This window comes from Abramis brama (assembly GCF_963993115.1).
Source record: "Abramis brama genome assembly, chromosome: 19".
NCBI classification, from domain to species: Eukaryota; Metazoa; Chordata; class Actinopteri; order Cypriniformes; family Leuciscidae; genus Abramis; species Abramis brama.
The window spans coordinates 33495775-33519702 of NC_139981.1; the positions used below are offsets into that span (position 1 = coordinate 33495775).

Below are 23928 nucleotides of genomic sequence, written 5' to 3' on the forward strand. Positions count from 1 at the left end.
GCATCCACTTTTACTTCTTTTGTCTATTGTTACAGCTTACCCCAGCATGTGTTACGTACACTACCCTGGTAGTGTGGTATGTTGTAACAAAGGAACATCATGTATTTGACATCAACTTCATACATGAACATTCAGAATCATAAGAATAGACGTAGCCCGAATTTGAAGCTAAAAGGGATATTTATGGCATTAGGTTAAAGTCATGAATTTAAAATTGACAACATTTCTATGAAATACTGCAGTGTTTATTATAAATGATTTATCTGTGTTTATAAATTGATGTTCCTGGTAATCTTGAATCAGAATAAGTTTGTTCTTGTTCCTGAAGCGTTTCACACTGATATACGACACAATAGAGGAGAAAAGACGAGCACAACTTCACTTTAATGTCAACTTTAAGTTTATTAAGTGGAATTTTAACAATTCTGTTATTCAATGGACTTCACGTAAGGTTGTGTACATAGTCATACATAATACTATAGAAAAACCAAATAGGTGCAACTTTTAAATTCTACATGAGTTGCTGCCTATTCCAGGCAATGCCATTTAGTCACATCCTTCATTTAATAATCTGCTCAAAATAATCAAATACTTTCTGATTATTTAAAAAAAATAAAAAAATTTTTTTAAAGAACAACACTGAATCAACCAGAATATCCACTGATGTCCTCGTCACTTTAATTTCACCAGCAAATCCTATCTTGAAGTACGGCCAAGGGTCAATTCAGATCTGTAAATTTGCATAATGTTATGTAATGCTTTACCCAGTTTAAGGGCTGGGATTTATGACGATATATAATAATGATATAAATAATCATCCAGATTTAGATCTACCTACATTGTATTTATAGTGTTGTCTAGCAGATAATGCATTCATAGGCTTTGATTAATGTTAACCTATTCTATTACACCCAATGATCAAAATAATGAACTTTTAAAATAGCATCATATGACCCCTTTAAAAGGCTGTGGGCATTTTTGTAAAGAATATACATTTTTCTTATGCCAAGCTCTAAAATATTTTACTGGGTACAAATAAAGTACAAATATTTTTAAATATCCTCAATCCTTATCATGAACAACTGGAAAAGTCATGCAAATGCATTGGTTATAAAGAGTGAATTCACTGAAGAGCATTATTTCTGGAAGACAGTAAATGCTCCTCTGCCGCCATCTACTGGTTACAGTGGTAATTCATGTCTTTTTATTTTTTAAATAAAAGTGTTTTCTATCAAATGTTGGAGAAACGTTCGGTTTTACAAATGGAGACAATGTCAGACGGATGAAAAAATAATGTCTTTGGTCATCACATTAAAAATAACGGTAACACTTTATATACAGTGTCCTTGTTACATATGTTACATGTAATTACCGTAGTAATAACAGTAAATTATGCATAATTACATGAAATTAACCCTCAACCAAACCCTAATCCTACCCTAACCCAATAGTAGTTAATTATTATTACTCAGTACGTAAATATATAATTACACTGTAACAATGACACCTTAAAATAAAGTGTAACCAAAATAACATTTGAATTGGAGAAATGTTGCGTGTGAATGTTAATTACAGGCACTGTGTATTTTATTCCAATGCTCTCATTGCTTCAAGTCTTTTTTGCAATCAATAAAACTTAAAGAATTATTTAACTTTATATAAAGTAGAAGTGGCTATAGGTTCATATAAGTTTTGGATACAACACTAACTAGAGCTGGAGGATCTTGAAATGTTGTTGTGGATATTAATAGGGGTAAAAGATTGACAACCGCTTCTGTCTTTAAGCACAGAAGAAGTCCATGTCCTACAGAGAGAGAGAATATAATGCATTATCAGAATAAAAAGTATCATTTGAACTTTATTTTTTCAAGGTCAGTGGATTGAATCGTACTTACAGTCGTTGGGATCTCAACAGTTTTCTTCTGAAAAACGTGTGTCTCGTTGATATAGTTACTGGGGAAATATCCCATGACACCCATCTGGTCTACATAGCGCTCCCCGTAAACCTGCAAACGCAAACCTGCGTGATTTACTGGTCTCAGATCAGCTGAGATACATGTGAAGTGGAGGATGAATGTTTGAGACGCACACTTCCAGACCAGAAGACTCCAGCGCCCTCCACAGGCTTGAGTTTGGAGAACACGTAGATCTTCTGGCCTCTCCTCAGGTTTATGAATCTGCAGTCTGAAGCCACGTAGTCTTCGAGAGCTTGAGCTTCTGAAATCACATCTGAGGCAGAAACATGCAACATATATTTAAAGGGGTGGTGTAATGTGCTTTTCACAAGATGTAAAATAAGTCTCTGATGTCCCCAGAGTGTGTGTGTGAAGTCTTAGCTCAAAATACCCCACAGATATTTTTATATAGCATGTTAAAATTGTTAGTTTTTGAGGGTGAGCAAAAACGGGCTGTTTTTGTGTCTGTCCCTTTAAATGCAAATGAGCTGCTGCTCCCGGCACAGGGGGCGGAGCTTCAACAGCTTGTGTCCTTTTACCTCACACACACACACACACTGAACATTTCAAAAACTTTTAGCCTTTTATGTTCAAACCAGATTCAGAAGTGACATCATGTAGAGCAACATTTCTGTTCTGAATGGTTAGTTGATGAATTTATGAAGCTTATGTGGAGTTATTTTCTAGTCATTGATTAGCATATTCTGTCTATAATCTATAAATCGTGTTCCGGGGGCGGGGTTTATTATGTAAATCTTAGGGTCAGTGATGTCACTAACCCGGGAGGAATGTGGTGTAGTCTCTACCAGCCGTTTGTTGTAGTCCTTAAAAAGCAATTTCTGTAAAAGCAAAAATCTCCCTTTGCTTTGAACTTTGAGCGTTGTAACTTTGCAGATGTTGTTTATGCTCAAACAGCAACATTACACACTAACTAAAGTTAGAAAAGTCAAATCATAATCAACCACCCCTTTAACTAACGTTGACGCAGATTAACAGATACTGTAACAGATGTATTGCTCATGGTTAGTTCATGCATTAACTAATGTTAACTAATGAACCTTATTGTAAAGTGTTTCCCACATTTCTTCTCCACATGAATGTTTTGAACGGTGTAAACTCACATGAACAGTGTTCGTCTGCACAGATCTTCAGGTCTGCCAGTTTCTCCACGAGAGCAGTGTGTGTGTGTGTCGTGAAACACCCGAGTCCCACACACACGAAGAGGAACGTCAGGCCGTGGTGTTTGTCCATCTTCAGATCCTCAGAAATCTCTTCTCACACACACACATTCCTCAGTGTTTAGCAGAACTCAGAGACTCCACCAATCAGAGAGAGTCCACACACACATTCCTACCGCTGGGAAAACCTGCTTCCCGAGCCACACACACCAGACAAACACTGCAGTCACACACACCAGAGTCACACACACACTAGAGTCACACACACCAGAGTCACACACACACCAGATAAACACACACACCAGAGTCACACACACCAGACAAACACTGCAGTCACACACACCAGAGTCACACACACACCAGAGTCACACACACCAGAGTCACACACACACCAGAGTCACACACCAGAGTCACACACACCAGAGTCACACACACACCAGAGTCACACACCAGAGTCACACACCAGAGTCACACACACACCAGAGTCACACACCAGAGTCACACACACCAGAGTCACACACACACCAGAGTCACACACACACCAGAGTCACACACACACCAGATAAACACACACACCAGAGTCACACACACACCAGAGTCACACACACACCAGAGTCACACACACCAGAGTCACACACACACCAGAGTCACACACACACCAGAGTCACACACACCAGAGTCACACACACACCAGAGTCACACACACACCAGAGTCACACACACCAGAGTCACACACACACCAGAGTCACACACCAGAGTCACACACACCAGAGTCACACACACACCAGAGTCACACACCAGAGTCACACACACACCAGAGTCACACACACACCAGAGTCACACACACGAGATCAACACTGCAGTCACACACACACCAGAGTCACACACACACCCCAGATAAACACACACACCAGAGTCACACACACCAGACAAACACTGCAGTCACACACACCAGAGTCACACACACACCAGATAAACACTGCAGTTACACACACACACCAGAGTCACACACACCAGATAAACACTGCAGTCACACACACCAGAGTCACACACACACCAGAGTCACACACACACCAGAGTCACACACACACCAGATCAACACTGCAGTCACACACACCAGAGTCACACACACACCAGATAAACACACACACCAGAGTCACACACACACCAGATAAACACACACACCAGAGTCACACACACCAGACAAACACTGCAGTCACACACACCAGAGTCACACACACACCAGATAAACACTGCAGTCACACACACCAGAGTCACACACACACCAGATAAACACTGCAGTCACACACACACACCAGAGTCACACACACCAGAGTCACACACACCAGAGTCACACACACCAGATAAACACACACCAGAGTCACACACACACCAGAGTCACACACACACCAGAGTCACACACACACACTAGAGTCACACACACCAGATAAACACACACCAGAGTCACACACACACCAGAGTCACACACACCAGACAAACACTGCAGTCACACACACCAGAGTCACACACACACACCAGAGTCACACACCAGTCACACACACACCAGAGTCACACACACACCAGACAAACACTGCAGTCACACACACCAGATCAACACTGCAGTCACACACACCAGAGTCACACACACACCAGATAAACACACACACCAGAGTCACACACACCAGATCAACACTGCAGTCACACACACCAGAGTCACACACACCAGAGTCACACACACACCAGATCAACACTGCAGTCACACACACCAGAGTCACACACACCAGAGTCACACACACACCAGAGTCACACACACACCAGATAAACACTGCAGTCACACACACCAGAGTCACACACACCAGAGTCACACACACACCAGAGTCACACACACACCAGAGTCACACACACACACCAGATAAACACACACCAGAGTCACACACACACCAGAGTCACACACACACCAGAGTCACACACACCAGAGTCACACACACACCAGAGTCACACACACACACCAGAGTCACACACACCAGAGTCACACACACACACACCAGAGTCACACACACCAGAGTCACACACCAGAGTCACACACACACACCAGAGTCACACACACCAGAGTCACACACACACCAGAGTCACACACACACACCAGAGTCACACACACACCAGAGTCACACACACACACCATAGTCACACACACACCAGAGTCACACACACACCAGAGTCACACACACACCAGAGTCACACACCAGAGTCACACACACACACCAGAGTCACACACACCAGAGTCACACACACACCAGAGTCACACACACACCAGAGTCACACACCAGAGTCACACACACACACCAGAGTCACACACACCAGAGTCACACACACACCAGAGTCACACACACACACCAGAGTCACACACACACCAGAGTCACACACACACACCAGAGTCACACACACACACCAGAGTCACACACACACACCAGAGTCACACACACACCAGAGTCACACACACACCAGAGTCACACACACACACCAGAGTCACACACACACACCAGAGTCACACACACACACCATAGTCACACACACACACCAGAGTCACACACACACACCAGAGTCACACACACACCAGAGTCACACACACACCAGAGTCACACACACACCAGAGTCACACACACACCAGAGTCACACACACACCAGAGTCACACACACACCAGATCTACACTGACTCTCATCACTGTTTCATTATTAACGGCAGGGTTATACTATAGTAGACCACTTTATAATAACTTCTCATTATTATCTCTCTTATAACTCTCACTTCTCTACCGTCAAACACACATTATTCACACACCTTCAACATTTCTCACATTATCAGTTTATTCGCTATAGTTTTAGAAAATGGTAATAAAATATGAGCAGAACTCAGAGTTATGAACTCAGTTGATATTTGACTGGTTTTGTCCGTCCTTCTGTTAGACTGTCTCACACATGAATTATGTTGAATATCTGTCAGCTGTTAAATTTAACTACACAATTAGATAATACCAGTTTAGCTCAACCAATCACCAAGCAATGCTTCATTGTGTTCAGTCTGTGTGTAAAAAGAGCATTAGCAATTAAAGAAAACACACTTCAGCAAAACATGATCAGCTCAAAGTGTCCGAATCATTTCTGCTCCCAAATGTGTATAAATGTCACTGGTAGTCGCTGTATGAAGAGTGTTTGGGTTTAATATGTCACAGTTTACTTTATTCTGCTCTCCTCACTTACAGAAATGAACTATAGTGTCCTGATCACACTAGTGAAATGATATCAAAAATTATATCTGGTGTCTGAATAATTATTGGTTTCACTGTATGTTGTTTTGAAAAATCCTCTCTGCAAAATCATGGAAATTCTCATACAAGTCACAGATAAAACATGAAATAAGGTTCTGCATACACACATGAGCAGTGTTTCACGTCTGGTCGATTCTGCTGGTTGTTTAAAGTTAAAACCGAACATCATTCAGATCTTCAGTTAACATGAGGAACAGAAGTAACGGGGGAAAGTCCTGATAGTTACTGGGTCGTTGGTTTTGTCATCCTGCGAGTGTAATGTGTTTAATCACTGCTAGGACTCGTGATATGAAGATATCTATCATGGCGATGATATAAAGTGTGAATCGGTTCAACTTTTTCTGTTTATATATCGCGGTATGGAAATATAGCCATGCAGATTTGAGTAGACAGGAGTTATCGACATATTAGAGTCATAAAGAAACTTTAGTAATAAAGAGCGGGACGTGCTTGATGTTAAAAAGAGTTATTAAAAGTGCAGTATTCGCACACTAACAGGGAGATTTCTGTGTGCGGTTCAAACACACACAAAATATGTCAGGATCTAACAGTGGGTTTATGTGTGGAGTGAAGGTGAACTGTTGAGAGGATCACATGTGTGTCAGTATATGAGTATATTAACGTGACAGAAACCTAAAACACTCTGTCATTAATGTTCATCAAACGACAGCAGAAACAGAGAAAATCACTCACTGCTCTTTTAGCTTTAATAAATATCAGTGTGTATTTAAAAAAACAAACACTCTTTATTTCATTTGAATCTGTGTTTTATTGTATTTATTTTGTCCTATTGCTTGTCATTTGTTTGTTTGTTCTTATTAACTGTTTCCTTCACTGAATGTCCGACCTCACATGCATTTTGTGTTTTTTCAAAATGCTAAATCCTGCATTTGTATTTAAAAACATTTTGATTTTATTTTGATACTGATGAATCAGAATTTTCTCTTGTTTTATCATAAGTGATAATCAATATCAGTAAGTGATTGACTTAGGGCTGTTTAGATGAGCGTAAGAGTCTCTAAGTTTCCAATAGATGCTCGAATGTCTCAGAATAAAGTGATAAACGGATGTTCTCTGAACTTCTGCAGTGACGGCTAACACCTCCGAGTGTGAAACACGAACACTAGATGTATGTTGGTGTCTCGTGTGTCTGCTCTGATGCGATATACTATTAAAGAGGAACTTAGCTCTGTTCCGATCAGCAACTGTATAATGTTTCTATTATAATATAATATAATATTTATAATAACATTTCTGTACAGGTCAGTCTTCCCTTGACTCAGACCTTGATCATTCAAAGAGCGATCTCTCAGACATAAGGCTCAGAATATTATACTCAGAGTGTGTTCATTATCTTTTACTTAGAAATATTATAAGGGATTTTAACTGTTCATTTTATGTTTCTTTATTACTTTTAATCCTGATTATGGATAAATTAATTTTACTCTTCATTTATTATTTGATTGTCTGCTGTTAAGAAATCAAATTTGACTTAATCATCTGACTGGATCTCCTCCATGCATCAGATATACATTTCTGAGGTATTTTGTATTTGAATGTGTAATATATTTTCACACTGGAAAACGTCTCGGTTACGTATGTAACCCTCGTTCCCTGAGTAGGGAACGGAGACGTTACGTCGGATGACGACGAATGGGGTTTCGCTTAGAAAGCCTATCATCTTCAAGTATATAAAACGAGCCAATGGCAAAGAAATGCCACGGGTCTGCGGAATTTGCATAGCGTATCTCCGCCCCCCCGTGGGGGTATATAAGGAAGTGCGCTGGCAACATGCAGATATGTCTTCGCTGAGGAGCCGAGACTGAACTCAGGCGTTCCAGCGGTACAGCGGAAGTGGCAGGGAGACGTAACGTCTCCGTTCCCTACTCAGGGAACGAGGGTTACATACGTAACCGAGACGTTCCCTTTCGTAGTCACTCCGAGTTACGTCGGATGACGACGAATGGGGTTCCCAGTGTAATCACGCCACCTCTCGACTGTCTTCCAGTGCCCTGCGTAAGTCTGAGCTCCCTGTCGTGAGACTGGCACGGACGAAGGAGTCCTACTTAACACAGGGATACCAAGGTACACTGGGAAGCATATCTCAGTGGAAATATGCAATTATGCCCAGCCCGAAGGGGGGGACTTGAAATACACATATGACCCGAAGGGCTGCATATGGAGTATCACTGGGGTGTCCAGCCGCAGGTGGAATATTTCAACCCCAGGGGTGGCAAGGTGGCTTGCCAAGGGAAAGACACATGCTCAGAGAGGCTTACAGTGGAATACACATGTGGGGGTCACCCAGAGGGGGAACCATGCACATGGAAGCACCTAGCCAAGCACGAAAGCTGCCCGTGGCATAACTCTGGCGTTGACGTCGTCAGTGCTGGAGGAGACTCAGGGCTTATTAGGCTCACCTGAGAAGAATATCGCACGTATCCCGTCCGTGGAGAGGAATGGCGAGCAAGCGAAGACACCTGAGCAGAATCTCTTACCGGCTAGTTGAAGCGAGTACATGAGAAGAAACTGGCTCTACTCGGAGATTGTAAAATCTCGCGAACGTGTTAGGTGTCGCCCAGCCTGCAGCTCTGCAGATGTCTGTTAGCGAGGCGCCATGCGCTAGAGCCCAAGAGGATGCCACACTCCGAGTGGAGTGGGCTGTCACACCAAGGGGGCATGGTCGACCTTGCTGCTGGTATGCCAAAGCAATGGCGTCCACTATCCAGTGAGACAACCTTTGCTTGGAGAGAGCCTTTCCCTTCAGCTTCCCACCATGACAGACAAAGAGCTGGTCTGAGGTCCTGAAACACTGCGTTCTGTCTACGTAAGTACGAAGTGCACGAACTGGACAGAGCAGTGCCAAGGCTGGGTCTGCCTCCTCCAAGGGCAGCGCTTGCAGGTTCACCACCTGATCTCGAAAGGGAGTGGTGGGAACCTTGGGCACATATCCAGGCCGGGGTCTCAGGATCACGTGAGAGTTAGCCGGTCCGAATTCCAGGCACGCTTCGTCAACCGAAAATGCCTGCAGGTCCCCTACCCTCTTGATGGAGGCCAATGCAACCAGGAGCGCTGTCTTCATTGACAGGAACTTAAGCTCCACTGATTGCAGAGGCTCAAAGGGAGCACTCTGCAGGGCAGTTAAAACCACTGAGAGGTCCCAAGAGGGTACGAGGGGAGGACGAGGAGGATTCAGTCTCCTGGCTCCCCTCAGGAACCTGACGATCAGGTCGTGCTTTCCCAAGGACTTACCATCAACTGCGTCGTAGGGTACTCAAACCTGCCTCGTCCCGTCCAGGAGCCACACGTGGAGGTTCCAAAGATCGGGACGAGGGTGCCATAAGGTGCCCCGTCCCTGAGAAAGCAGGTCCTTCCTCAGAGGAATTGGCCAGGGAGGTGCTGTCGCGAGGAGTACTAGTTCTGAGAACCAGGTGCGGTTGGGCCAATACGGGGCAACCAAAACTACCTGCTCCTCGTCCTCCCTGATCTTGCGCAAAGTCTGCGCAAGAAGGCTCACTGGGGGAAACGCATACTTGCGGAGGCCCCGCGGCCAGCTGTGCGCCAGTGCATCCGTGCCGAGCGTGCCCTCGGTCAGGGAATAAAACAGGCCGCAGTGGGACGAGTCGTGGGAGGCAAACAGGTCTACCTGTGCGTCCCCGAACTGATCCCAAATCAGCTGAACCGTCTGGGGATGGAGTCGCCAATCTCCAGCGAGAGGCCGAAACCGAGACAGCTCGTCGGCCGCCTGGTTCAGGTCTCCCGGGATATAAATGGCTCGAAGCGACCTCAGATGCTTCTGACTCCATATAAGGAGGTGGCGGGCGAGTTGTGACATACGGCGGGAGCGCAGACCACCTTGACGGTTGATGTACGCTACAGTCGCGGTATTGTCCGACCGGACTAGTACGTGTTGACCCCTGAGCAACGCCCGGAAGCGGTGCAGGGCAAGACGTACAGCCAACAACTCGAGGCAATTGACATGCCAAAGGCGCTGGGGTCCTGTCCAGGATCCCGCGGCAGCATGTCCATTGCACATGGCGCCCCAGCCCGTGGTGGAGGCATCTGTTGACACAACAACATGCCTGGACACTCGTTCCAAGGGCACTCTGGCCCGAAGAAAACTGAGGTTCGACCACAGGGTGAAGGTCTGACGGCAGGTCGGAGTCACTGGGACTCGGAGCATGCCGTGATGCCATGCCCACCTCGGGACTCGATCGCGAAGCCAAAGCTGAAGTGGTCTCATATGAAGCAACCCGAGCGGCGTGACAGCAGCTGCGGATGCCATATGCCCCAGGAGCCTCTGAAATAGTTTCAGTGGGACCACACTCTTGCCCTCGAACTGACGAAGGCAAGCCAGCAGTGATTGCGCGCGCTCGCTCGTAAGCTGCGCGCACATGGCGACCGAGTCGATCTCCATACCGAGAAAAGAGATCCTCTGCACGGGGCAGAGTTTGCTCTTCTCCCAGTTGACCCGAAGGCCCAGACGAGCTAGGTGCCGGAGCACAAGGTCCCTGTGTTCGCAAACCTGGTCTCGAGAGTGAGCTAGGATCAGCCAGTCGTCGAGATAGTTCAGGATGCGAACCCCGTGTTCTCGTAGGGGAACAAGGGCTGCCTCGACGACCTTCGTGAAGACGCGAGGAGACAGGGCTAGCCCGAAAGGGAGAACCGCGTACTGGTATGCCTGCCCCTCGAAAGCAAACCGTAGAAACGGTCTGTGTCGAGGAAGAATGGAGACATGAAAGTAGGCGTCCTTCAGGTCGATCGCTGCAAACCAATCCTGCGGCCGTATGCACTCGAAAATGCGTTTGGCCGTGAGCATCTTGAACGCCATCCTGTGAAGGGAGCGGTTCAAGACGCGCAAGTCGAGGATTGGTCGTAACCCACCGGATTTCTTCGGTACAATGAAGTAAGGGCTGTAAAAGCCGGACCTCATTTCGGCTGGAGGGACAGTCTCGATCGCACCCTTCGCCAGTAAGGTAGCGACCTCCGCTCTCATAACCGGGGCATTGCCACCGACCATAGTGAAGCGGCCTCCCCTGAAACGGGGAGGAGACCGCGCAAACTGAATCGCGTAGCCGAGCCTGATGGTCCTCGCGACCCAGCGGGACAGCCTGGGAAGCTCTAACCAGGCTTCCAGGAACTGTACCAGCGGGGTCATGCGGACCACAGACGTACCCTCGGTGGTGCAGCGAGGCGGAATGACCGGCCCAGGCGTGGGTGGCATAGCGGCCCGATGCGGGGGCACGGTCATTAGCCGCGTCCTGCCAGAGGAGGCCAGGGGAGGACCAGCGTCCCACGGGGGCGTGCTCTGGCAGGGAACTGGTGACAGAGGGGGACGAGAGTGGCGAGGCTCGTGAGCGGCGCGCACTGTCATCCGAACACTCTGTGTGCTCAGAGATGGGGAAGTGAGTTCTTTCTTTAACCACATTAGGGTGCTGCCCGTCGTTGGACGAGCAGCGGGGTGGGGAAAACCAAGGATTCTCCCCCGGCCCTCCACCGGGGGAAGGAGCGGCCCTGCTACCGTCTCCTGGGAAGAACTCAACGCCATCTCTGAGCAGCCCGTCTCAGGAGCGCCGCTTGGCCTGGCGTTTAGCGGGGCACGGGGCGGGAGAGGGCTGTGGCGCCTTCCTACGACGTCCTCCACGACGCGACCCGGATGGAGGCTGCTGCTGGGGCCGTGCGGGAGGGGCGGGAGCCGTAGGAGGGCGCCCTCGGCGGCGAGCAGTCTGAGGCACCTGAGCCGACGGCTGGGTGGAGGCAGCAGCTGGCCGTCGGGGCAGGACGTGTTTGAGAGCCTCAGTCTGCTTCTGGGCGGTCGAGAACTGCTGGGCAAAGTCCTCAACCGCCCCGCCGAAGAGGCCAGCCTGGGATATGGGAGTGTCGAGGAACCGGGTCCGCTCGGCCTCACGCATATCGGCCAGGTTGAGCCACAGATGTCTCTCCTGGACCACGCAAGTGGACATCACCTGACCCAGGGAGCGTGCGGTCACCTTCGTTGCTCGGAGAGCAAGGTCGGTGGCGGCACGCAGCTCATCAAAGAGCCCTGGGTCAGTCTTCCCCTCGTGCATGTCACGCAACATCTGGGCCTGGTAGACCTGGGGCCGGTTTCACAAAGCTATTTTAGACCGGTCTATAGTGTTAGACAAGTCTAAAATTTGCTCATAGACTAGTCTAGTGCAAGTTAGACTGTTTCACAAAAATAAAGACTGACATAATTTAGACCAAAAAATTAGACACCTTACCCCCAGGCTAACTTAGGTCTAAGACTCTATGTTACCTTGGCAACCAGCAGTAACAATCAGTTACATTACAAACTGCCAAAAGAAAAGGGAAAATGGCTCATAATTTAAACATTTCTTCTTGTTACTACATTCCCAAGTAAAATGTCCTCGTAACTGTAGGGCCGTTACATAGTCAACGCGAGCAACGATCGACGCGCTCCCTTTCAAACAGTAGACGCAAGCGTCACGGGCGATGCGTGAAATGCAATACACCACTCACGCAACAGGGGGTAACTTAGTAGAGTCATATGGAGTCATAGCTCTGAACGCCCGTCTATTTCGCTTCAAACGCTCGCTTTATACGCGCGTCCTATTCGCCTTGGACGCGCGAATGGATTCAAAATGTTCAAGCGTCGAACTAGACGCGATAGACGCGAATTTGACGCTGTATTCGTGTTTGGTGTGAATGCTGCATAATAACAGGCTGCGATGTCAAGATTGCAATGCTGATGTGTGTGTGTGTGTGTGTGTGTGTGTGTGTGTGTGTGTGTGTGTGTGTGTGTGTGTGTCAGAGAGAGAGAGGCACGGGCGCGATCGAACAGTGGAAACATAAAAACATACTCCGTCATTTATACTCCTCCAACAAACACATATTTTCCGCTGGGGTAAACTGCACTGAGCGGTTGAATGCGCTTACTCGATCCGCCATGTTTTTTGTTTTGAAAAGTGTCTTATTTTACCCAGAATGCATTGCAGTGTAGTCCTACTTAAGATAGTCAGAGTCTTAAGTGCTTTGTGCAACGGTCTGATTTAGATGTCTATCTGAAGTCTGACTATCTACTATATCTAAGCCATAGTCAAAGTCTATCTTTGTGAAACCGGCCCGTGGAGTGTCGCCATGGCATGCAGTGAGGAGGCCGCCAGCCCCGCAGCTCTATAGGCCTTAGCCACAAGTGTGGAGGAGAACCTACAGGCCTTGGAGGGGTGCTTAGGGTCGCCGCGAGAAGACGCACTCTGAGGACACAGTTGCATCGCAACAGAGCGTTCAACCCGGGGAACCCCAGTGTACCCTTTGGCGGCCGCCTGATCGAGAGGAGGCAAGGCGGAGGAGGTCGCCGAGCAATCACGGGAAGACAAGGGTGCCTTCCAGGACCTCGTGACCTCCTCATGCACGTCCGGGAAAAAAGGCATTGGGGTCACGCGCTGACGAGGATCAGCGGCGGCAGCCAAAAACCAATCGTCCAGCCGCGAGCGCACCGGACCAGGTGGCGGGGACCACTCAAGCCCGATGGCCGCGGCTGCCCGGGAAAGCATGGCCGTCATCTCGGGATCAGACTCGGGCAATGCTGGGACACCCGAAGGTGGCAGCACAGCCGAATCCTCACTTCCGAAGGACTCCTGCCCACCTTGTGATGCAGCGATCGACATCACATCTTCCTCTGGAGCGCCAAATGAGACCCGCGGCAAGTCAGAGGACTGTACAGCGGGCTCATTTGAAACGCTCGCGGGTTGCACGCGCTAGCGGACGGTGTGGAGCGTGGAATGGTCGGCGCTTTGTTCCACACCGTAACCCTCAGGTCACCCTGGCCACCAGCCGAAGTACTAGCTCTCGCGGAGCCCGTAGATCGGGGTGCGGATGAGGGGACTCTACCATGAAGGTCATTGAGTCTAGACCGCAACCGTGCGATGGGCATGTTCCCGCAATGGGAACATGACTCATCCACAAACGCTGCCTTAGCGTGCTCAATACCCAGACACACAAGACAGCGATTGTGCCCATCAGAGTCAGAAATGAGAAGACCGCAACCAGAAGTGCACGGGCGAGGCATCTTTAAAAAGACGTGCCGCGTGCAAGCTCTTTTAGAAAGGAGATTTCTCCGCAAATGCTGAAGCGACCAGGGAGAGAACACACAAACACTGGCAAATCACTGCACAGATAAGCAGGGAATGTGCACTTGCTGGAACTCGCTGTCACACCAACACTTGGAGAGGGGCTCGTTCGAAGAGAAGAGATGAATCTCAGGATTGGCTTGTGGAGTGAAGTACATCAACTTGGCTCCGAAGCGAAAACATATCTGCATGTTGCCAGCGCACTTCCTTATATACCCCCACGGGGGGGCGGAGATACGCTATGCAAATTCCGCAGACCCATGGCATTTCTTTGCCATTGGCTCGTTTTATATACTCGAAGATGATAGGCTTTCTAAGCGAAACCCCATTCGTCGTCATCCGACGTAACTCGGAGTGACTACGAAAGGGAACAAAAAAGTCAAGAGTGTAATACACGTCATTTACACAATGCTTCAGATACCAATATTGAGTTCATAAATGAAAGTTTCATAACACTGTTTGTGTACATTCACTATACTTTACACTAATAGCCTACACTTTTATTTCTGTCATTTTATAACTGATTTAATGCACAAATAAAGTGAGTAACATCAGCATGAATCATTTGTTGAGGCGTAAATGAAGTAACTTTCAATTATCACTCAGGAACAGCAAAAATGATTATATTTAACTTCATGTCAAAGACTGTGATGCTTGATGACTGAAAACAACAACAACAACAACAACTTGTGGAATCAGCCAATCATATTCGAGGGCTGACACTGTAACTCATCATCATCTTGTAGAACATTTATGGAATATGTTATAATAATATTTAATAAAAGCCAAACATGTTTTGGTGCAAATATGTAGCTTATTGCTTGGGGGAAAAACACAAACAAACAAAAAACAGAGAATACGAAATGTTTCCCATTCCTCTTACTGGCACCGATCAGTTCATTTAATTCAACCGTTTTTGACGAATTATCCTACAAAACGCTTTCAGAAAGCAGAATAAAGACATGTTGTCACTTCCGGCTTCTGTGAATTGAAAGCCAAATATCCCTGGAGAAAAAGTTGTGATCCTTTTATCGACTCTATGCGTGTTATTAGGCTAGTTGTTTAAAAAAACAAAAACAAAAAAACAAAGCTGATGCAAAAGCAGTGCAATATTTTGTTTCACTTTTTATTCATGTAAAGTTACACAGTGATTGCAGCATATGAATATTCATCAGTGACTTCCTTCTTCCGAATCACTGTTCTGGTGTTCACAGGATCTATTCTATTCTATTCCACTTCATTCAGTTTGATTCTGTTCGATTCTATATACACTATAACTCTAACTTTATTCAGTACAGAACCAAATAAGAAAGTATATTCCCCTTCTTCTGCGCATGACGCGCTTCCGCAAACTTAAACCGGAAGTTGAGTTGTTATTGTTGGGAGTGTAGGGGGGTTGAGCCTTACCGGCTCGAGTTTATATACGATAATGTTTCACTCGCTCTCCTGTGTTTCTACCTCTCTGAACCTGAACCCGAACCCGAACCGACGAATGGCGTAGGACAGACCCGGGAGTTCATCACTTTATCTCGGGGTTTGAGCAGGAATGGACTCGCGGGTGTCGGAGCTGTTCGGGTCCGCGGCGGGCACTGGGGCTCCCAGCAGGAAAACAGCAAAAAATGGCAGCAAAAAGTTCAAAAACCGCTCAGCCCGGCATCAGAAACCCAGCAATAATCCTCCTTATCTTCCTCCAGAGGTGAGCCAACTCGGGCAATAACATCTGTCTGTTTTAAAGCAAACAGCTGATCCTTACTATACTGTAACTCCCAGTAGTTCCTTCAAACACGGTTTTATATTGTGTATATAGTTTTTGGACTTCACTGGACTTCACTTCACTTATGTGTTTATTTATTTGTTTGTTTATTTATTTATTTATTATTTTGTTTACAAAAATACAGTGACTGTTGCAAGCGTTGCGTCATGAAATGTTGATGACATACAATATATAGAACTATTAAGTATAAATATTACATTATATCAGGTCAGTACCAACCTATTTGAGGTTACTGTTATTAGGGTTATTACTGTAAGATGTAATAATTATAATAACACGGGTGGTACAGCAGAAAGACTCTTGATAAAATTAGCCTCTAACTGCGTCTGTTGCTACCCTATAAACACTAAACTGAATCATATGAAAATAAAACAATCTTATAGCGTTAAAAAACATGCATTTTAAGTAAAATATAAAGAAATATTATCATGGTGTGCTTTCCCACTGAATATTCATATAATTTACTTATAAAATGTAAAGTAATTTACAGTAAAATTCCATGTGACTTTTAAAATATACTATAATTTAAACAAAATGAGCAGCATTTTCACATTATTTTCTAAAGAGCCCTGTGTTTGAACATTAATTCTTAAAGTACATTTATTTTAGTTTGTCAGCTCATAAAAGTGAATTTACATTTCATGGAAATGCACGGTTTTCACTTTGATTGTTTGTCTGGCAATGAAGGCGAGTTTCTGTAGAAAGAAATCATTAAACTATCATTAAAGACGACAGAAACAGAGGCGTCGGGCTGTCGTTATGACGACATCCATGTTTTATTGTCAGAGACTGTAATATGAAACCGCAGTGTTTGTAAATATGAGAAATAAAGGCGGGAAAAGATGATTCAGTGTTTCTTCCACACTAGAAGTCATTCAGATGATTGATGTGTCATTAGCTGGACTTGTTGAACAGGATTGTTGAAATGAGTTTGTGACGTGCACTCACTGCACTTTTGTCTGACTTTTGTTTGCAATGACAAAACTCACTTTTATCGTATCTGATGTGCCATGAAAATGCAATAAGAAAATGTTTTTGACATAATTTTAGATTCATTACACGGCATAAAAGCAACAAGACATGTATAGAAAGAGCCTATTCTGAATGAGCCGACAGATTCGTTGAGCTCTTTTCTCTTCTGAGTCTTTGTGCTTTTGAAAACTGAACTGTGTGACTTTGAGCTCCATTCAGCATCAACTCTGTCCTGTCTTTTGTTTCAGGTTGAAGAGGGAAACATTGAGTACAAGGTAAACTCTCGGCAAGCCAACATCTCTGTATTGCACATCACAGCGCTGTTCAGAATCTATCAGGAATATTTGTTTAATAATGTTTTGTATTTCATGCTCAGTCAGTATCTAGCAGGTGTAAACGCTCAGACTCGCTTCTGTACACGCAAGCGGGCGGCAGTAGATTAGCAGTGCTTTTTATAAACTACAGCTGTTGTTTGTTTAAAGGTGACACATTATGCCCCTTTTCACAAGATGTCATATAAATCTATGGTGTCTTCAGAGTGTGTCTGTGAAATTTCAGCTCAAAATACCAGATCATTTATTATAGCTTGTCAAATTTGCCCCTTTTTGGGTGTGAGGAAAAAATGCAAGTGTGTGTCCCTTTAAATGCAAATGAGCTTTAGCTCCGCCTCCATCCAGAAGAGGGCGGAGTCTTTACACGAGCTTCAGAAACTCCAGCAATAACAACACAGGCCAATCTCACTCATCCAGAATCCCAGAATCACCAGGAGCGAGTGCAGCCTTACGGAGAGACTCAGGAAGAGTTTCTGAATGTTAGTGGAGACATTTCTGTAGTTTTTGTGGAGTTACACTGATCATCTCATCATCATGTTTAACTTCTCCACAAGTGTCCACAGTTCCTGAGGTCTTTATAAGACAGCGGTGACATGTTCTGGTCATACTTTGCTGGATCTTCTGCCATTGCGTTAGAACTGGTCTCTGCTGTCGCTTGTCGTGTGTGTAAACGTGCAGATTAAGGGCCGGTAATATTATAATAAGATCCTCTTCATACGTCAGAAGGAGAGCGAAATCTGATCGGCTTATTTTTTGACATGCTTGCAGAGAAAGGCTCACCAGAACAAAGTTACTGGGTTTCACTTTTCACGTTTTCAGGGTTGGTAGAAGCACCAGTGACCCGATTATAGCACTTAAACACGGGAAAAAGTCAGATTTTCATGATATGTCCCCTTTAAATGTCTACAAACAAAGCAGCAGCATCACATTTAGTCACACGGACACACTCCCATCATTACCTCTGTGCTCCTGACGCCTGAATCTCAACGAAACACTCCCGTTTCTGCATCCAGCCGAGCAGTGTTGTTGTTTATAAAATGGTTAGTTCCAGTCCTTGATTCTGATTGGTCAATAGCTGTGTTTTATTCACGATAAAGACCGCTTCACCCAACAGTTCTGTGTATCACTACACAAAACCCCTAGCAACCACTCTTAGCAACGTAAACATATGTTCTCATTGATAAGCTTATAGAGTAGAGTATTGTGAGAGACCGAGTAAGCGAGTGTACCTGCATTTACAGTAGATATAGCATTTCCCTTCAGGTCAGTCATATATTCGTGATAAATCCGTTTGAATGTCCGCTGCGATATCTTGTCCTTTTAAAAGGGATACTCCACTTTTTTTGGAAATAGGCTCATTTTACAACTCCCCCAGAGTTAAACGGTTGAGTTTTACCGTTTTCGAATCCATTCAGCCGATCTCCGCGTCTCCGCGTGGTACCGCCCACTTTTAGCTTAGCTTAGCATAGATCATTGAATCGGACAGGACCATTAGCATCTCTCTCAAAAAAATGACAAAAGAGTTTCGATATTTTTCCTATTTAAAACTTGACTCTTCTGTAGTTACATCGTGTACTAAGACCGACGGAAAATGAAAAGTTGCGATTTTCTAGGCTGATATGGCTAGGAACTATACTCTCATTCCTGCGTAATAATCAAGAAACTTTGCTGCCGTACCATGAGTCCAGCAGGCGTAATGATATGACGCAGCGCCTGAAAATAGGTCTAATAGGTTAGACAAACTTAGTCCCGGTCACGTTGGAAGTTACTGAGCTGGGGACTATTTTCAGGCGCTGCGTCATATCATTACGCCTGCTGGACTCATGGTACGGCAGCAAAGTTTCTTGATTATTACGCAGGAATGAGAGTATAGTTCCTAGCCATATCAGCCTAGAAAATCGCAACTTTTCATTTTCCGTCGGTCTTAGTACACGATGTAACTACAGAAGAGTCAAGTTTTAAATAGGAAAAATATCAAAACTCTTTGGTCATTTTTTTGAGAGAGATGCTAATGGTCTTGTCCGATTCAATGATCTATGCTAAGCTATGCTAAAAGTGGTACCGCCAGACCCGGAGATCGGCTGAATGGATTCGAAAACGGTAAAACTCAACCGTTTAACTCTGGGGGAGTTGTAAAATGAGCCTATTTCCAAAAAAAGTGGAGTATCCCTTTAACAGTTAAGGACTTTCCTGTGACATGCTAGTCATTTGTCAGTTGCATTTTGCTTCTTGTTCACAAGTTTCAGTCCTTTCAATATAAAAGTCTTCTCTACTGACTGACTCACTCATAAAGACAGTCTTTGCTGCCATCTAATGGTGAAATAATGTGTGTAACTTCTGTTGCTGTTCACGGTCAGGGACTATTTTTTCCAGCGGAAGGAAGGCTTTTAGTGATTTTACTTAATGAAAGTTGCATTGATGCATGTTTTTTGGCTTTAATATTTGTATTGTGTGGTAACCGTTCTATAAAAGCAATAAGGTACGAGAGGCTAGTGCTGTATCGTGAATAAGTCGCGTCGTGCCTAACAACGCCCTTCCGCCGTGACTGATTCACGATACAGACTTTGCAACTTTCATGAAGTAAAATCACTAAAAGCCTTCCTTCCACTGGAAAAAATAGTCCCTGACCGTGAACAGCAGCAGAAGTTACACACATTATTTCACCATTAGATGGCAGCAACGACTGTCTTTATGAGCGAGTCAGTCAGTAGAGAAGACTTTCAGAGATACATACAGAGTACGGTGGTGCTAACTTGTGTCTGTGTGTGTGTGATCAGCTGAAGCTGGTGAACCCGACCCAGTACCGCTTCGAGCACTTGGCCACACAGATGAAGTGGAGGCTTCAGGAGGGCCGAGGCGAGGCCGTGTATCAGATCGGCGTGGAGGACAACGGTCTGCTGGTGGGCCTGTCCGAGGAAGACATGAACGCCTCGCTCAAAACACTCCGCAGGATGGCTGAGAAGTGCGAGCGTAAACACACACACACACACTGCATGACAATAAAATTGATTTTGTCTTGATGAATTTATCAAATGCTAGCTCTGTTTATTCAATTCACATTTATTTGTATAGTGGTTTTCACAATACACATTTCAAAACAGCTTTACAGAAAATGCATGAGTCCACATTACAGTTTACAGTGATCTGTTATCAGAGGTGTCGAAGTTATGCATTTCAGAAGTGTACATATAAATCACAGTTAGCGAAAATTTTAAATTTAAACAATATCATAATTTAATGCAGAAACAGTAAGCTCATTGAAGTAATGAATACTTGTTTGTTAACAAATGATTATGACATTTAGGAAAAATATAGCATCCTGTTTGGGTGAATCTCGGTCATATTTTACTCCAAAACGAGTTTTTTTTTCTGTCTGTACTATTTATGATAACATAATGAAATAAAAAGTTAAAGGGATATTTCACCCTAAAATGAAAATCATTTACTCACCCTGGTGTTGTCGCCCTTCGTTCTTTTATGGACACAATAAAAGAGAATTTTTACATTTCCCGCTTGCGTTCGTCCATATAATGGCAGTGCGATCGCCGAATGATCTGATGTTACACGTGTCGTATATCCCACGCGTTCTGGGTTTAAAAAAGTGGAATTTAATGTTGTATTTAACAAGAATTGAGTGAACCGACTGCGCCACAGTTCACTCCGACTCGCCGAGAAAAACACACAAATTGTGAGAAATCAAGACTAAGAAAAATGTGACATGAAATCCAATACAATCCACTGACAACCGGAGGATTTCAACTCTCCAGGAAAGCACACGGGACACTTTTTGGGGATTTCGAGGCGTTGGATTTCATATCGCGTTTTTATTTTTATTAAATACATTAAGTTTAATAAACCCCCAGAACACTTGGTATATACGACACGTTCTTTGATACTTTTGCGCTTTAGCTGTGGTCGCGGTTCACTGCCATTATATGGACTTTTTTATTTTATTCTACTTTTATGGTCCATACTAGAAAGAAAGGCAACAACACCAGGGTCAGTAAATAATGACTTAATTGTCATTTTAGGGTGAACTATCCTTTTAAATGTAATTAATGAGAGTAGACTTTCATGACCTTGTTCCCGCACAATCTTATGTCTAAATGACAGCGATTCGGATCCATGTCTATTAAACCTTTGACGAGTACAATCACAGTGAACATTCATGTATAGATATGCAACAGCTTCACACAGTATCATTATTTCTGACTTACAATAATTCATATTATCACAGAAGTACTGGGATAAAAGTTTATTATTCGAATATAAAAACTGATGTCTGAGGTAGCGATGAAAATAGAGCAAATAACCCTTTGAAAGTAACTTGACGCTTGAAATAAAGATTGTATCAGTTACATCGTTACACCAGTAGGTGGCGACAAGTGACTGTTAGAAATCTATTTGTCATTAAATCATTCGAGATCCGTTCAAAAACACTGATTTATCCAGTCATTGAATCGTTCACTCAAACCAATACAATATATTGAATAATTCATTCAAATTAGTTCAATAGACTGGAGCAATTACCAGTTAGTCAGAATCTCTAGTAAATTACGTTATTTTGTTTAGTTGTCTGTTCAGAATCGTGATCTCGATTTGAAACGACTACAAAAAAATATTGTGCTTCTCAATTTATCCAGAATCCTTCAGCTCTAATGTTGACAAACATGCTAAAGCACGTGTAAAGTACTTGATTATAATTTTAACTAGCGTGTTATTCAATATGACATTTAAAGTTGAAATATTTTAAATGTACTAAATTACAACTTCATCATTACAAATGTGTAATTACAAAGTACATGGAATACAAGCTTCATTAGACATGCCATTAAAGTGTATTGTAGTTAACCATAAACGCTTGTCAGTACATTCAGCAGTGACGTTAACATATATTAACAATAGAAGTATGAAATGACAAATAAATGTGCTTAAGTGGGTTATTGCATTTGATATAGATTTAAATTATAATGCATTTATTTAATTGCACTTAACATGCAATTAAGTGTCCGAAAACATTACATTTAGTCGGCACTTAAGTGTAATATTACTGTAATAAGCGATCTTTTTAAAATGTATGATAGTGTACCTCTCTCTGAAGTGTTCTTGGCCTGTTTTGTGAGGATAAAGACGAGTGTAATGTTGTGTTTTGTGGTGTGTTCAGGGTGGGTGCAGACATCACAGTTCTCAGAGAGAGGGAGGTCGATTACGACTCTGACGAGACGCACAGAATAGCCGAGGTCCTGGTCAGGAAAGTGCCCGATGATCAGCAGGTGTGTGTTTATTTGTGTTTGATTGTCTAAAGTGTGTGTAAAAGGAGTAGTTCACCTCAGAATGAACTGAAGAGTTTTCTGATGATTTACTCTCCCCCACGTCATCCATGATGTTCATGTCTTTCTTTCTTCAGTGGAAAAGAAATGAAGGTTTTTGAGGAAAACGTTCCAGGATTTTTGATAGTGTCTTCAATGGGGTCCAACGGGTTGAAGGTCCAAATGTGAGTTTCAGTGCAGCTTCAAAGTCTCGACACGATCCAGCCGAGGAATAAGAGTCTCATCTAGACAAACCAGCGGACATTTCTAAACAAAATAAACATTTATAAACTTTTAACCACAAATGCTGGTCTTGCACAAGCTCTGCAACACACATTACGTAATCAGGTTGAAAGGTCATGCATGTTCTGGTTCAGAAATGTAGAGTAGGGCGAAAACATCTAATTTTCTCTCATCCGACATCGTTGTTTTACCTTTTATTTATTTTTTGTAAATGGCGTTTGACTCAGTCTTTGCACGTTTGCTTTGTAAACTCTAGGTCGGTTCTTCCGCCTATGTCACGCTTGACCTTTCAACCTGATTACGTAATGTGTGTTGCAGAGCTAGTGCAAGACGAGCATTTGTGGTTAAAAAGTATTTAAATGTTTATTTTTTTAGAAAATGGCTGATGGTTTGGCTAAAGACGACTCTTATAAACCCTTTTTCAGTTAGTAAACATTGTGATGTTTTTTGTGGGCGGAGCTTAGGTGGAGGCAGAACGATTCCCCTGGCCGCTTCACTAACGCTAGTTAGCAAGTTTTGTGAACTTGTTTCTTTATCAATGACTAGAGAAAATCTTAATGTGTAAGGTCACTCACTGTCCAGGACCGCGATTGTTATTTGCAAAAGTTAATTTTAACGGACGGAACAAGCGCAAAAAAAACCAGCGTCGGCGCAAAAAGACTCTTATTCCTCGGTTGGATCGTGTCGAGACTTTGAAGCTGCACTGAAACTCACATTTGGACCTTCAA

The 23928-nt window shown here is 44.2% G+C and overlaps 2 protein-coding genes across 2 annotated transcripts in view; one reads left to right on the plus strand and one right to left on the minus strand.

Annotated features, from left to right (window-relative positions):
• Positions 1 to 382: 382 nt before the first annotated feature.
• LOC311069246 (otoraplin-like) lies at positions 383 to 3532 on the minus strand. Its single transcript, XM_084092267.1, has 4 exons — positions 3077 to 3532; positions 2090 to 2229; positions 1896 to 2006; positions 383 to 1804 (listed from the first exon to the last, which is right to left on the minus strand). Exons 1-4 carry the CDS (start codon positions 3204 to 3206, stop codon positions 1781 to 1783), a joined length of 405 nt encoding a protein of 134 aa, XP_083948393.1. The 5' UTR covers positions 3207 to 3532; the 3' UTR covers positions 383 to 1780.
• Positions 3533 to 15932: 12400 nt separating this feature from the next.
• The window catches only part of gtpbp2a (GTP binding protein 2a), a 28186-nt gene continuing 20190 nt past the window's right edge, over positions 15933 to 23928 (plus strand). The window contains exons 1-4 of the mRNA XM_084093426.1: positions 15933 to 16266; positions 17565 to 17591; positions 20426 to 20610; positions 22813 to 22921. Of these exons, the coding sequence (XP_083949552.1) occupies positions 16117 to 16266; positions 17565 to 17591; positions 20426 to 20610; positions 22813 to 22921 (471 nt within the window). The 5' untranslated portion in view covers positions 15933 to 16116. The remainder of the gene's footprint in view (positions 16267 to 17564; positions 17592 to 20425; positions 20611 to 22812; positions 22922 to 23928) is intronic.

What these genes read in the sequence shown, in the direction of transcription:
- LOC311069246 (XM_084092267.1), bottom strand. Translation starts at nt 3,206, where the DNA reads ATGGACAAACACCACGGCCTGACGTTCCTCTTCGTGTGTGTGGGACTC. An exon ending in TGCAGACGAACACTGTTCAT is followed by an intron (nt 2,230 to 3,076) that starts GTGAGTTTACAC and finishes TTTCTGCCTCAG; the next exon opens with ATGTGATTTCAGAAGCTCAA. An exon ending in CTGTTGAGATCCCAACGACT is followed by an intron (nt 1,805 to 1,895) that starts GTAAGTACGATT and finishes CTCTCTCTGTAG; the next exon opens with GACATGGACTTCTTCTGTGC.